The sequence below is a fragment of the Plectropomus leopardus genome, chromosome 24, assembly GCF_026936395.1.
Source record: "Plectropomus leopardus strain MGB_pleo_1.0 chromosome 24, ASM2693639v1, whole genome shotgun sequence".
Classification (NCBI taxonomy): Eukaryota; Metazoa; Chordata; class Actinopteri; order Perciformes; family Serranidae; genus Plectropomus; species Plectropomus leopardus.
In genome coordinates this window covers 7,368,927-7,382,212 of record NC_142199.1, presented here as the reverse complement: position 1 = coordinate 7,382,212, position 13,286 = coordinate 7,368,927, and the positions used below count along the sequence as shown (strand labels likewise).

The 13,286-nt window shown below is 41.6% G+C and overlaps 1 protein-coding gene across 3 annotated transcripts in view; it reads right to left on the bottom strand.

The window, feature by feature from the left end:
* The window catches only part of LOC121962721 (histone deacetylase 4-like), an 80,115-nt gene that overhangs the window by 14,296 nt on the left and 52,533 nt on the right, over positions 1-13,286 (bottom strand). For all 3 annotated transcript variants that reach the window (XM_088074317.1, XM_088074316.1, XM_088074318.1), the window contains 6 exons: positions 11,412-11,540; positions 11,176-11,285; positions 9,389-9,523; positions 9,092-9,284; positions 5,365-5,588; positions 731-949 (listed from right to left, as the gene is read on the bottom strand). In XM_088074317.1, coding sequence (XP_087930443.1) covers positions 731-949; positions 5,365-5,588; positions 9,092-9,284; positions 9,389-9,523; positions 11,176-11,285; positions 11,412-11,540 — 1,010 coding nt within the window. The remainder of the gene's footprint in view (positions 1-730; positions 950-5,364; positions 5,589-9,091; positions 9,285-9,388; positions 9,524-11,175; positions 11,286-11,411; positions 11,541-13,286) is intronic.

The following is a 13,286-nucleotide window of genomic DNA, read 5'->3' as shown; positions in this document are numbered from 1 at the left end:
TTTGAAACCAGAGCAAATTGGGTGATTTCTTTCAAAAAGGTAATAAACAACTTGGCGAGAAATGTCACTGAATTTTCATGACTTGGTATTATATTTAATTTACTTGTATAAGGTTTGTTCTTGTAATTCTTTTTTTCTGTTATCTGTTTTTTATTTTGTTATATATCTATTATATGAATTTATACTTTTTTTTAATATTATTATTCTGTTTGATTATTGATCGACTGATTTTTCTTACACTTTGACTGATGTGGCTTAAAGTGGCCTTTTACACATCCTGTGCAGGAGAGCTCATGCTGGGGGAGGATGACAAGGCTCCATGCAGATTCTGGTGAGCTTTTTTTAATTACAATTATTTAACTTTATTTATTTCTTATTTTATTTTATTTCATTTTGTTTTACTTTATTATTTTGTATAAACAATTTGTTCTTGAATGTTTTTTGCCATCTTGTCATCTTTCATACGTACTTCTGTTTATCATAGTTCAGGTTGCTGAAGTTTCTGTTTCTTCTCATGGAAACATTAAAAAGCATGATTGAAAATGTCACACATGAAGAGGAGCATGTTGACACCTTTGAATACATTTGTGTGTCTGTTTTTCAGTTTTCACCTCTTCAGGACTTCCCCAGGAACACAATACATTAGAGCCGAATCAATTTTCCCAAACTTCGTATTGATTCTCTCAGCCTACGCTTCCTCACAGCAGATTTAACTTCTCCAGCTCCCCACCTGTCTGAAGAGCAGCTCCTGCTCCGCCTGCCTCTCCCGCTCCCTGTGCTGCTGCAGCGCCTCCTCCTGCAGCTCCTGCGGGTCGGGCGGCTCCTGTTTGATGGTGACCCCCGGCGGCAGAGCACCTCCGTCCTGGTGCTCCCTCAGCTCCTCCTCCGTCTCCTCTGGGTGGCTCTGGTGCTGGCGGCCCACCGGCGACTCGCTGGGCTTGGTCATCATCTGTGTGACACCGCAGGGGAGAAAAAGATGATGCTCCGATGTGAAATTTACTCACAATCGAACAGCAGGATGTGACAAATCCCCTCCAACGTGTGCGGCTGCATTCAAACAAAACGGGCGCGCTCTCCTCTGAATCAAATTCCTGGCAAATCACTCCTTTCTCTGGAGCATTCTTCTTTTAACAAGCTTAATTTGGATTACTCAGTCAGATTGGGTGTCTTGCTCATTTCAAACCTATCCGTCGTAATTGAATGTGAGTGGCCGCTCTGCCGTCTGTACTCCGGGGCAAAATGTGTCTCGTCGAACAGAGACATTCCACACTCCCTGTTGTGCTGCTTTTCATCGACTCATTCTGGGGGCCTGCTGTTCACCGAGCGGTGATTCAGTTGTGTGTTCATTCACTCTCGCTGACATGAAGCGTTCAAAGTGCCATTCAAGGCTGCGGAGTACTCGCCTCTATAGTGTGTGAGTGTTTATGATGTGAAGAGAGCAGTGAGACAGAGGAGGGTGTGCTGGGAGTCTCAGGAGTGAGCTACAGGTGTGTGTGTGTGTATGTGTGTGTTTCCCAGAGCTGTGAGCTGCTGGGTCCCCTGGCACAGATCTGGTGCAGCATTGACGTCAGAGCGTTCGCCAGCTCTCATCAACTCCCTCTCCTCTACTCTACTGTTGTTATCTCTCCTGCATCCAAACAAACTCCTCTTCCCCCATTTTTCACCTCCTCCCTCGACCCTGCTGCCCTCCTCTGCTCCACTTTCCCTCCTCTTCATCTGATCCTTCCCTCATGATCACAAATGCAGCCAGTGTCTGTCGTTACATCATAAATCAGAGAAAAAAATAAAATACCCTCATGACAAAAGAAAGACAAAACGTTTCTGTGAGTGACACTTTTGGTTAAATTGATAAATAATGTGTGGATTTTTCTGTTTCAAGTACTTTTTCAAGCACTATTTTTAAAGTTAGATTTGAAAATGAAGTATTTGGTATGACTGAAGTCATAGCAAATACTTCATTTTCAAATCTAACTTTATTGAACACAAAGAAATGATTTGTTTAGTCTCTTTTTTCATGAAATGGTTACTTATCTTTTTAGCCATAACGACATAAAATCCTCAACTAAACATTTCAGCGCTATGTTGCTTATATAACTTTAATGCGCTATTTTCTCGCCCTTCCAAAAGTTTCAATCAAGATAAAGTTTCAGAGCGAGGGCATTGGCGTAACCATAGAAACTCACTACAACTGAGGCGTTTCCCCCTGCCTGCCGCCGCTGTGTTTGCCTGAAACGGACAGACTTGTCACCTCAATGATGAAAAGTCATCTTTATGATAGGACTATCTCAAAGTAGTGCAATGAAACAACATCAGGTGGAGCTGAAGTTTCACGTTTAGTTTTCAGTGGCCCTTTTATATCAGATATCAGCTGAGGAGAGAGGAAAACAAATCACACAGAAAAAAGCAGGCTGTTAAAGTGAAGTCATGCTAAGTTTAGCATGTAGCTGAACAGGTTTTGCTGGGTTTTAAGAGCTGAGCGAAGTAATAGTAAACTAAAGTGTCAGGTGGGACATTGTTAAGGCAAGAAAAACAGAGAGGGCGAGCACGCCAGGAGACATGTGGATTTAAATACAGAAAAAGCAGAGCAATTTCTGATTCTTGATGAACAAAAAAATGGTCCCAACATAAGACAGCATGTGTTCATTTTTATGTTTCAAGCACTTTGTTGAACTAGTCAGTTCACTGCTGAGTCCCAGTGGACATGTGTGCCAAATTTGAAAAAAATCCCTCAATATTTTCTTCAGATATCGCATTCACGAGAATGAGACACACAAAAGGGAGCAATGACCTTTGACCTTTGACCACTAAATCCTAAAGAGTTCATTGTTGAGTCCAAGTGGACATTTAAGCCAATTTGAAGACATTCCCTAAAGGTGTTCTTGAGATATCGCATGGGACTGCCGAATGAATGGACTTCCCAAAAATATAATGTTTCTGGTGGCAGCTATCGCTGGTGTGGAGGCATGAAAAGGGGCTATTTTCAAGGTATTCAAGTACTTGATTTTTCCCCTTATTAAAATTCAAGCACTTCAATAATGAATTATTTGATCTATAAAATGTTAAAGATGCCATTTTAATTTCACAGGACCCAAAGTGCATTACATAACATCTTTTTTTTTCTAACCAACACTCCAAAACCCAAAGACTTTCCGTTAATCACGGCACCCAACCACAAAATAATCTGTTTTACAACCCACCCTAAAGTAAAACCACAACTTGTCCTTTTATTACACTTTAGTTTTTGTGCAGGTTGAAAGACAGAAAAATATAATCCTCCAAGTGTTGAACTGTTCCTTTAAATTTAAGACAAAGAGAGCTCTTATTGTCTTGTTTTCTATATAATGTTTTTGTATCAGACTCTAAACAGTAGAGAAAACATCGGATATGTGTATCCCTAGTTTGACAATCTGAAATATATTCAGTTTTGATCACTTTACGTGGAGAAACAGCATATCCTCATAAATGAGGACTTGAAACCGGATTAAAAGATGATCAGAACTGCTGTCATTTTATTTTCTAAAAAGCAGTTAAGATGACATCACTGCTCACATCAAAGAATTGAGAGTAACATCTCATATTCTGAGTCAATTCACAGAATAAAACATTGTCTGAAGTGCAGATTTTCATTCTTGTCCTCACAAAAACTCCCTGTGAATCCGTCCTTGACGTGCCAGAGGCTGTTATAGAGATGTTTGTGTGAAAAGCTGCCGCTGGAGAGCTCTGAAACATATGGAGGGAGTGAGAGAAGAGCGGAGCAGGGGGGAGGCGGAGGAGGAGGAGAGGAAATCCCTTGTTTCATCCACCCACCTCTCCTCCAGCGAGTACTCTGCTCGAATAGGTAAAGCCGTCCAGAGCGGCGGCTGCTCGCTTTCCTCCGTGACCATATAAGGCACGGGCTTCCGTTCTGTTGCCATGGCAGCGCACATTTACCTCGCAGTCCGTGGCAACTGTCTCGGCCACGGTCACAGAGACGTGGATGCAAACACACACACACACACACTGCTATACACGTTAACCCATACCTGCCTCCGCCTACTCGCAAACAAAAATACTACAGAGGGAAAAGAAAGCGGCAGAATAAAATCAAGGACTTCACAGACTCCACAGCGAACACGTTATTGGCTGTGTTACTGGCTGCCGCCTACACAAACAACTACACTACAGCTGCTGTGCTGGCCCACGGTGGCTTATAGCCCTAATTCATTATCAGCTTATTTGAATGTGATGTCAGATCTGTGGCCTCCTCCATCAGTACAGTGATCTTCATTTGCATTCAAACTGAATCATGGGAGTTTAGAAAATCCTGCACACTGGAGGCTTCGTGCTCCACTTTAAGATTTGTTATTTTTAGCCTGACAGTCACAGAAAAGTCTCCCTGTTTTACTTTAACAACAGTGAGTGTGTTTACATCCACACAATAGTCCAGTTTTTACTAAAAAGACAATATTCCTACAATATTCCTGTAAACTGTTTGCATGTCTAATAAAAATTAATATTTGTGCACACTTCGACTGATGTGCACTAACATGAACTTTTTCAAATAAACTCGTTTGTAACTGAACTTTTTAATAAATATGTGCACTTTAGAAATCACATCATTAAGGTTTGCCAAAAGCAATGCAATTTATCTTCTTTGTGTCTTATTCCTTTTTTCTGTTAATTGTTCTGCGTAAGCTGTCCTGTTTCTGTGTGCTACTCTCTGTGCCTTTTAATGCCCCTCAGGAACAAATAAAGTGATTTGAATTGAACTGAAGAGAACTGAATTACCATGTTGTTTATCACATCAAAATATGGAAAAGCTGCTTGTCATGTTGCTTCTTTGCATCAAAATAAGATTTTTTTTCTACCGGTGGCAGACTTGTTTGACTCGCCCTTTTCTCTTCCTTCATCTTCTTGAAAAGGTCGGTGATATCCCAAAACCTCTTGATGTCCAAGTCTTTAAAAAAGTTTAAAAGCAGGTGTGTTTCTCCTTCAGACTAGGATTTTCTTTTACATACATCTCAACCCCATAGCTTTGCAAACTGTTGGCATGTTGGTTTGTGTACAACGTATCCATGGCAACAAACATCGCAAACAGTCCGGTTGGTGTCACAAACTGCAGTAAAAAAACACGGTTGAGACGAATATTCCGATTTGGCTGCATGCATGCCTAAATAACGCTCCTAAAACCAAAACATGTCGGCATATTCCACATGTCTTAATCAGAAACTGAACTAAATTCTGAATATTTACACGGAATATGCTATTTATACGACCCACATCGAATTCAGGATATTGTCATGTTCGGAATAACAGGGAAATATTGGTGTGCATGTAAGTGTTGCCACTGTGGCAACAGAGAGGACGGGAGAAAAGTTCTTTTACCTTGTTGATGTGGAGCTGCTGCTGCTGAAACTGCTGCTTGTGCTTCTCCAGGAACTGCTGGTGCTGCTGCTGGACCACCAGCTGCTGCAGGGCCAGGGCCTGAGCGTGAGCCTGCGCGGCGCTCCCCTGGGGCAGAGGGGCCGACTGCGTCCTTCCCAGGGGCCGGTGCTGCCGCTGCAGCTTGGCCATGGAGGCTGCTGGTGACATAGAGAGGCCGCTGACACCTGGGACACAAACAGGGAGGACTTTGGTTACATAAGGAAGTGAAGCACAAGACCACAGAGCGTAAACTGGCATCCATCAGGGGAGCTTTCTTTCTTCAAGTATTAAATCAAAAAATAAAAGCTCTAGAATCTGTGTACACTTAAATATACGACGTGCTGTCAAAATAATAGTAAAATGCAGAGCAATGCTGTCATTGCAGTCAGTTTATGAGGTTTCTACCAGGAGCCCAATTTTCTGCAAAGGTCTCTTCTTCTCCAAAACAAACAAACCTGGTGATTTAAACTGGCAAAAACACTGACAAAAGGAGTTTCATGCTAAAAATCAGTGCTTCCACACACTGTTTGGCACAGCAGGACCAGGAGCCAAGCTGCCGCTAATGCTGCAGTCAGTTTCTTCCAGTTAGGATTCCTTCTGTGTTAATTTAGGAGGATTTTACCAGGAGCTGAATTACCTGCAGAAGTCCTTTCCTCTCCAAAAATACAGATCACGTGATTTAAACCGGTAAAAACACTGAATAAAGCAGTTTTATGTTACAAATCAGTAAATCATTAAATCCTTTATCTAGTTAAAATATATAGTTGAAAACAACAAATATCTGCAAAGTGCATCATAAAAGAGTGGCTTCAAACTGGACGCAGGCAATGCAAAGGGGATATGACGCCACTGACAAGCAACAGTGACCAAATGAAACAAACTGTCACCGATTAAAATGACAGATTTCTAATTGAAGAACACAACTCAACAACACAAATAACACTGCTCTATTCATTTTTAGGTATTTTAATGCAGAAAAGTCACATATATCTCTAAAGGTTTGGCTACACAGAAGTCACGGTCAGATTTCATGTCAGTGACCTCAGTGACAGCGCAGCTCCATTTCTACTATAAGATGTTATCGGCCTTTTATGCTATAAAAGACAAAACGTTTCATATGGGGGAGGTAGGTCTTGAGCCCAAACTACTTTCAGTCATGTAGCTGTTAAAGAAAGCTGCAGCTCTCAGTGACGAGTGTTTGATAATAACTTGACTTGCCGCCGCTCCACAACCTCGAACCTTATGAAGTATTTAGACTGTGTGTCTTAGTGATGCATATGTCTGTGTCTGCAAGGCCTCTTTTGGAGACTGCTTTAAAGAAACATGTCATTTCCAGAACACCCGAAACACACCGTCTCGTGGTCATACAGTGAGGAGAAGCTTTCATTGTCTTTTTGAGCCACACTGAGCAGCGTTTTTCCTTCATAGAGAATTATGAGGTGGTGTCCAATTTTACCCTGCCAAAACTCTGAGGGGTGTCTTCATGGAGAACAATTCATAACAAGATCTGCAATTGGTGGATATCTGCTGTTTGTAAGTGCGATTGCATTATTACGCTGCTGTAGTGGCACTGTATCATAATCAGCACAGTGCAACAGGAAAGGCATTACCAAAACTGCCAAAGAGGTAGAAAAGAGCTGTCTGTTTTTGACTGGACCGCAGCAAAAAAGCTGTCACCAGCCCTACAGACACGAAAGACAGACTTCATCATTAGTCTCCTTCTCTCTACAGTTCCATGTTTTAAAATAGTTTTCATCTTCAGCCGTCAGTTGGGAGTTTTAAACACAAGTCGGCAAGTCAGTAAAGTTAGAAAGATATTCGAACTTCCTGAAAATGTTGTTAAAACACACAACAACACCTTTTTCCAACTGTAGTCAAGTAAACGAGAAATAACCTAATTTTCATCAAAACAAGCCGTCCTCTGAGCTGGACAAATAACGGTGCGCTCTATGTGCAGGAAACGTCTACAAAGTACAACACCATAAAGAGAGACTACCACAAAAACATTCAGTAACTTCATTTTTATAAATTGTAATAAATCACACATCAATGGTAATCTTTGGTTTATACTACAAAAATAAATTTTGAAAAATGTGCTTTTGCATAATTTGGGGGATTCTTCATTGGAAAAACATATTTTAAAACATTCTTATACAATGTAGTGTCACCAAAATCACTTCAAACATGCATATAATCATAAGAATTCCTTAAATATGTTGCTTTTAAAAAAGTGATGCTTGAGCCGGCTGAAGCCATGACCTCGTTTTGAGCCAGGACCAGGATGAGAGGTCAGATGACAGTGAAGAAAACCAGGATATTTTATCAAAAGCTGTCCTGATGAAGCTTCCAGCCAAAATCCTAAAATGCCAGATAAATATATGATTCGTTCCCATCAACACATGGATTCCTACTTTCACTCTTCTTAGTGTTGGACCTAAGATTAGTCAGCAGATGTATTTGTGAACCAAATAAAAACTGCCATCTGTGCTGCCATACTGCGATTCTTCTATTGTGATGATACGAGCAGGAAGAAGTGAACAGATTAGTCCATTTTACGGCGCATCGTCCGGGTGAGGAGAAAACAGACTCAGTGGAGCCGGGTAAATGATCTGAGAAGCTTGATTTCTGAGTGAATATCGGAGAAAATGACTTGACAAGCAGAGTGTTTGCAAATTGTTTCTGGAAAAGCTCGATGCATACCTACAAAGTGGTATAGTGGAGCTATGGAGGAGCTAAAAACATGACTTTCCCTCATCCGGGCTGTGAAAACTCACTGTCTGCTCAGGCCCATGTGTGGGCGTGCACACGTCCATCTCCGTAAGTTTTTTGTGCATGCATGCGTCTGTTCTGTGCGTCACTGCCCATTCACTGCGAGTGCCCCGCTGAAAATAGCAGCAAAGTGGTAGTCAATGAATGAGCTGATGGGAAAGGGCGCACAATGAAACCGTGTCACACTCTCGTCGCATACGCTGACATATGAAAGGAGCTCATTAGTTTGAGCTTGTGAATGGACGTCTGTCAGCGTAAGGGGGCACACTGTGTACCATGGACACACATCTCAACGCTGAATAATACTTTTAGTCACAGTTGTGTTTGGTGATTTGCTGTTTTTTATCTCATTACTTTCAATTTTTATCAGAACTACTATAACTGGAAGTCCCACTGCCGGTTGTTGCCACCGTTCACCAGCCAACATGCACTTACAGTTTACATTAATGAATAAGAAAACATGGATGCTTCACTCACATTTTCCACACGGCAGCACAGAAGATCCATACAATCAGCACCGTTTGCTATATAACCAAAGTTATAACACATTTTATGAGGACATTGTGACCCCGGGGTGTTCTTGAGATATCGTGTTCACAAGAATGTACATACAGATTATAGATGATTACAATAATCGATGATTGATTAATCGGTCGTTAAGGATTTAATAGAACATGTAAAATTTCAGTGATAAATAAATTTTAGCTTTGACTGAGGAAAAAATGCATTTGGCATTGTTTGAAATCAGAAAAGTTTTTATGTTTTCTTCAAATAACGATTAATGGATTGTTAATTTACCAATTAATCGATTAAGCAAAGTGCTGACAATTTGCAGCCCTAGTACAGATGGACAACCCATAAAATATAATGCCTCCGGCCCCGGTTATCGCCGTCTCTAAGGCACAAAAACTCTTCCTACCTGTCACCAGGGGGCTCTGTGCCGGGCTCTGCTCCATAAGCACCATGTGTTGAAGCAGCGGACTGTGCGCGCCGTGCCCGCCCGTTCCCGCTCCAGCCTCCGCCAGGTAGGGGGTCAAGTGGCCACCGGAGAGGAAGGGAGGGCTGAGGGAGAGCGCCGGCTGCAGACCTCCATCCTGCTGGGCCGAGGTCACCTTCAAAAGAAGCAGAGCAGGGAGATTTTAAATAAATGCTCACACTCCTGATTCACAGATAAATACGAGTAATTCCACCAGCTTGGCAGCAGATTCCTCCTTACGTTGGAAGCAGCAGTGGCGGTGGCAGTGGCGGGCAGCCCCAGGGTGATGTTGGGTAAGGATGGTGAAGTGTAGAGGGACAGCTGGTTAACGGAGCCCCGCTCAGCACCGCTGCACAGCCTCTGGGCCAGAGACGCCTGGGAAGCACATTTAAATGATTTAACTGAATCATGGAAGAAGGACAGCAAACGGGCAAAAACACGACACCAGCGGACGTCCACACGTGAGGAGAGTTTGCACCCGGCTGGCGTCACGGCCATCAGCCTCCTCCACACCACCTGAGTGCCCCTAATGGCTGCCACAAATAGCATCTCGCCAACTCCTTGGCCGTCCTCCTGCTGAAGACCCATCATCCCTCACTCAGAGCCTTTGTACCTGCTATCGCCTGCAAAGTTTAAAAGCTATTTAAAGCACCTGTAAAAGAGCACAGCAACTCTGACAGCAAAAGGCAGCAAAATGTGTTTATAATTTAGGTGAATGCACTCTCTGTGAAAGCGTTGTTTATTTTTCATAATTCTGGCTTATTAAGGGTCATCTCATAGGCAAGGCAAGTTTATTTATACGGCATATTTTGGCAAAAAGGTAATTCAAAGTGCTCTGCATAAAACATCAAAAGCAGAGAGACAAAGTGCTAAAAAATCACATTCTAAAAGGACACTTTAAACACAGTTAAATACGCCATCGAAGTTCGAGAAAACAGAAAATACAAACCAAACTGAGACAAGTATAAAAAACAAGAATAAAAGTTACAGCACAAAGTCGTGAGTTTTTCTGCAGGTTAGCTCCTGATACGTGTGCAGGAAAACTAAAGACTGCTTCCCAATGTTAGACGCAAAGACGTTTGAACCGAGGCTGTCTATTGTTCATGTTCTGTTTCTTTAACTCCACAAGAAAAAGGCAAACAGCAGCTCTACAAGACTCAAAGATTTAGCAAGAAATTAGTTAAAGTTACATGAAAAATTCATGAAAATTTAGCAAAAGAAAAAAAAGGAAAAAGAAACAAGGAAAGTACCTGAAAAAATAAAAAAATAAAATACATTTTTTAAATAATATTGATATGCTATGTATGTATGCTATGTATGTATGCTATGTATTTTTTCTTTAACATAATGTAAAAATATTTAAAATATTATTATTAAAATATATTTCAAATATATAATTATAATTCAAAAGATATTTATACAGTAAATATATCATTTTTCTTAATCATTAATCATCTCTCTCTTTCTCTCCCTCTATCTCTTTAAATTATTTTTCTTGTCCCCTTTCACTGATTTCTTGCAATTTACAGGATGTTTCTTGGCAAGTTCCTCTGCGCCTTTCTTACATGTGTGTAAAAGAAATCAAACCAGCTTGCTCAAGTTTCAAAGGTTTTAAATGCTTGTGAAAGGCGTCTGAATGCATCACAAGTGAACTGCAAGCAATCCAGCTTTCAAAGAGTTAAATGTTGGCAAGTTTTATGCTAAAATGAAAAGTATTTAGTGTTTCCCAACTGTTTTATTTGCTGCAGGGGAGAAATTAATCAGCACCTTGGCCGTCACTTGATGCTAAAACTTCCAGTAAAAGCCAAAAAAACTGCAAATCCTTATGAGTCGTAACTCCCAGGATGCTGCTGAGGACTTGAGGGTTTTAGAACTGCCTTTTAATAAAGAATGAAAGTAGGACTTCAAGAATAAACTGTAGAAAATGTACAGTAAGTGAAGAGTTCACAGAATGTTTTTTATGTCTGTGAGTTAATAACAGCTCAATGTATCAGCAAATTCATGTATCATAGTTATGAGTGTGTTACCTCCGAGTTGTTGGAGACTGACACAGTGATGCCGTTCTCATTGGGGATGTTGTTGGAGCTGTTATTCGGGGAGCTTGGGCCTGAGCCGGGGGCGCTGCTACACGCAGAGTCTAAAACACACACACACACACACACACACACGAATCAAACAGTCACAGGAAAATACCGCAGCCGTAAATAAAACAGCATTTTGAACATCTGACAACTGTATGTTTGTGTGAGTGTGTGTTGCTCACCCGCCATGTCGAGCGAGCGTTTCTTGGCGGTGGTGATGGGGCTGTCTCGACGACGCAGCAGCGGACTGCTCCTCCGCTCGCTCACCTTCTGCTTCAGCCTGGAGCGCAGCTTCAGGTTGGGCTCCGAGGCTGCAGGAGGGATGGAGAGAGACGAGCCAAACATTTTAATGCATTCATTCATTCATTCATTCGTTCATAGTCTGAATGATACACTGATACAGTTCATGGTGAAAAGAATTTGCTCTGTCCAGCGGAGCAGGAATGATGCCTAAAACAATGTCCAAACATACACCAGTTTGGAATAATGCGTAAAAACATGATTATCATGAGGTACAGAGATGAGGAGGGGGTTTGACAATCAGTAAATACCCATCTAAAGAAGCATCAGCCTCTCCTTTCATTTCACAAAGCTCACGTTCTCATAATTTATTACAAAACTTTTACTGATGCACCACCTTTTCCACTTCCGAAGAGCAAAATTAAGAACCACATTTAACTTTATTTTTCCCAATTCTGGGATTTCCTTAAGTAAATTAGTTTTGAGCTAGCGGCACACCAGAAACACACTGGCTGCATAAGATGTGCATGATGGCAACCTCGCCGAACTGCAGCGTGTTTCATGCTTGTGGTGTTCAGCGTTGTTGCTGTGGCGCTTCTACAGGGCCACCTGCTGCTATGGGTGCTGTATTTCCACATTTATAAGAACATATTCTGCTCATTTATGAAGTTGTTCAGCCCCTGCATTCTCAACTACACGTACCTGAAAATAATTTAAAATAAAATGCCTTGCGTCAACAACTTATGGGATTCTGTCGACAAGACGTGGCCAAAGAACTTTTATTTTGAAAGGGAAGCAGAAAAGTTTGACTAAAACAGACTATGAAGAAGACTAATTGTAGCCTTAGTTAATGATTGTTAAATGGGAGCCGCACCTGTGTCTGATTACCTGTTGTACTCATAATGAGGTGTGTCACTGGTTCTTGTCGCAGCCTGAGAAAAGTCAAACTCTGCTGTGTTATTTGTGCAAATAAATGACTCCCTGTGGGACTGTCAGCTATTAAATTACAACATAAGCATCTTCTATCACCTCTGATAACTGGGTGATTTTTGATTCCTGCAGCTCAAGCTCAGACGCCAACACCCCTGCCAGGCCTCCTTGATGTTTAACAGATAACAGACAGATGTGCAGCTTTAGACCAATCAATCCAAAGGGTGGGAGAGTTACCTGAGCTACAGTCTCACAGGCTTTCAGCTTAAACTGGGAGCTCCGCACATCGATCTGTCACAGAGCCGCTCTGTTACGAAACCTGTTTGGTGGACAAACTGTTACACGCCGCTGCTCATTCACTGTACGATTCCTCCCGCCTATTTAAGTGCTTTCTGAACATGCCAAATTCTGAGCCACTTTCCCAAAGACACTGCGGCTAAAAAGCAATTACCTCCAATTTGGGAGCCATGTCTGATTGCCTAAAGGCCTTCTGGTCTTTTGTGAACGCTGTCACAGAGTTTTCAATGGAGAAGGGAACGGCATGTCACCTTTGCTCCGGCCATGGAGGCTCACGCTCAGTGTCAAAATATGAATAATAAGGAGTGATAATGAATACTCTGCCAATCAGCAGCCTGAGATAATTTCACTATTCATTATCCCATTTTTAATCATCACAGGAAAGCTAAATCCACTAACTGATAATGACATAACCACATTAATCTGCTAATATATCTCTTTTAAACTGAGCGGACAGATACTGAAACGCTTCTCTACCTGCTGCAAACTTCCTCAAAAAAACCTTTTAAGAAACATTCATCAAGCACTCGCTGTCATTCACAGTGTCAGGTAAAAATAGATGTGTGGAAAACAGTGGAGTGTGAACAAAG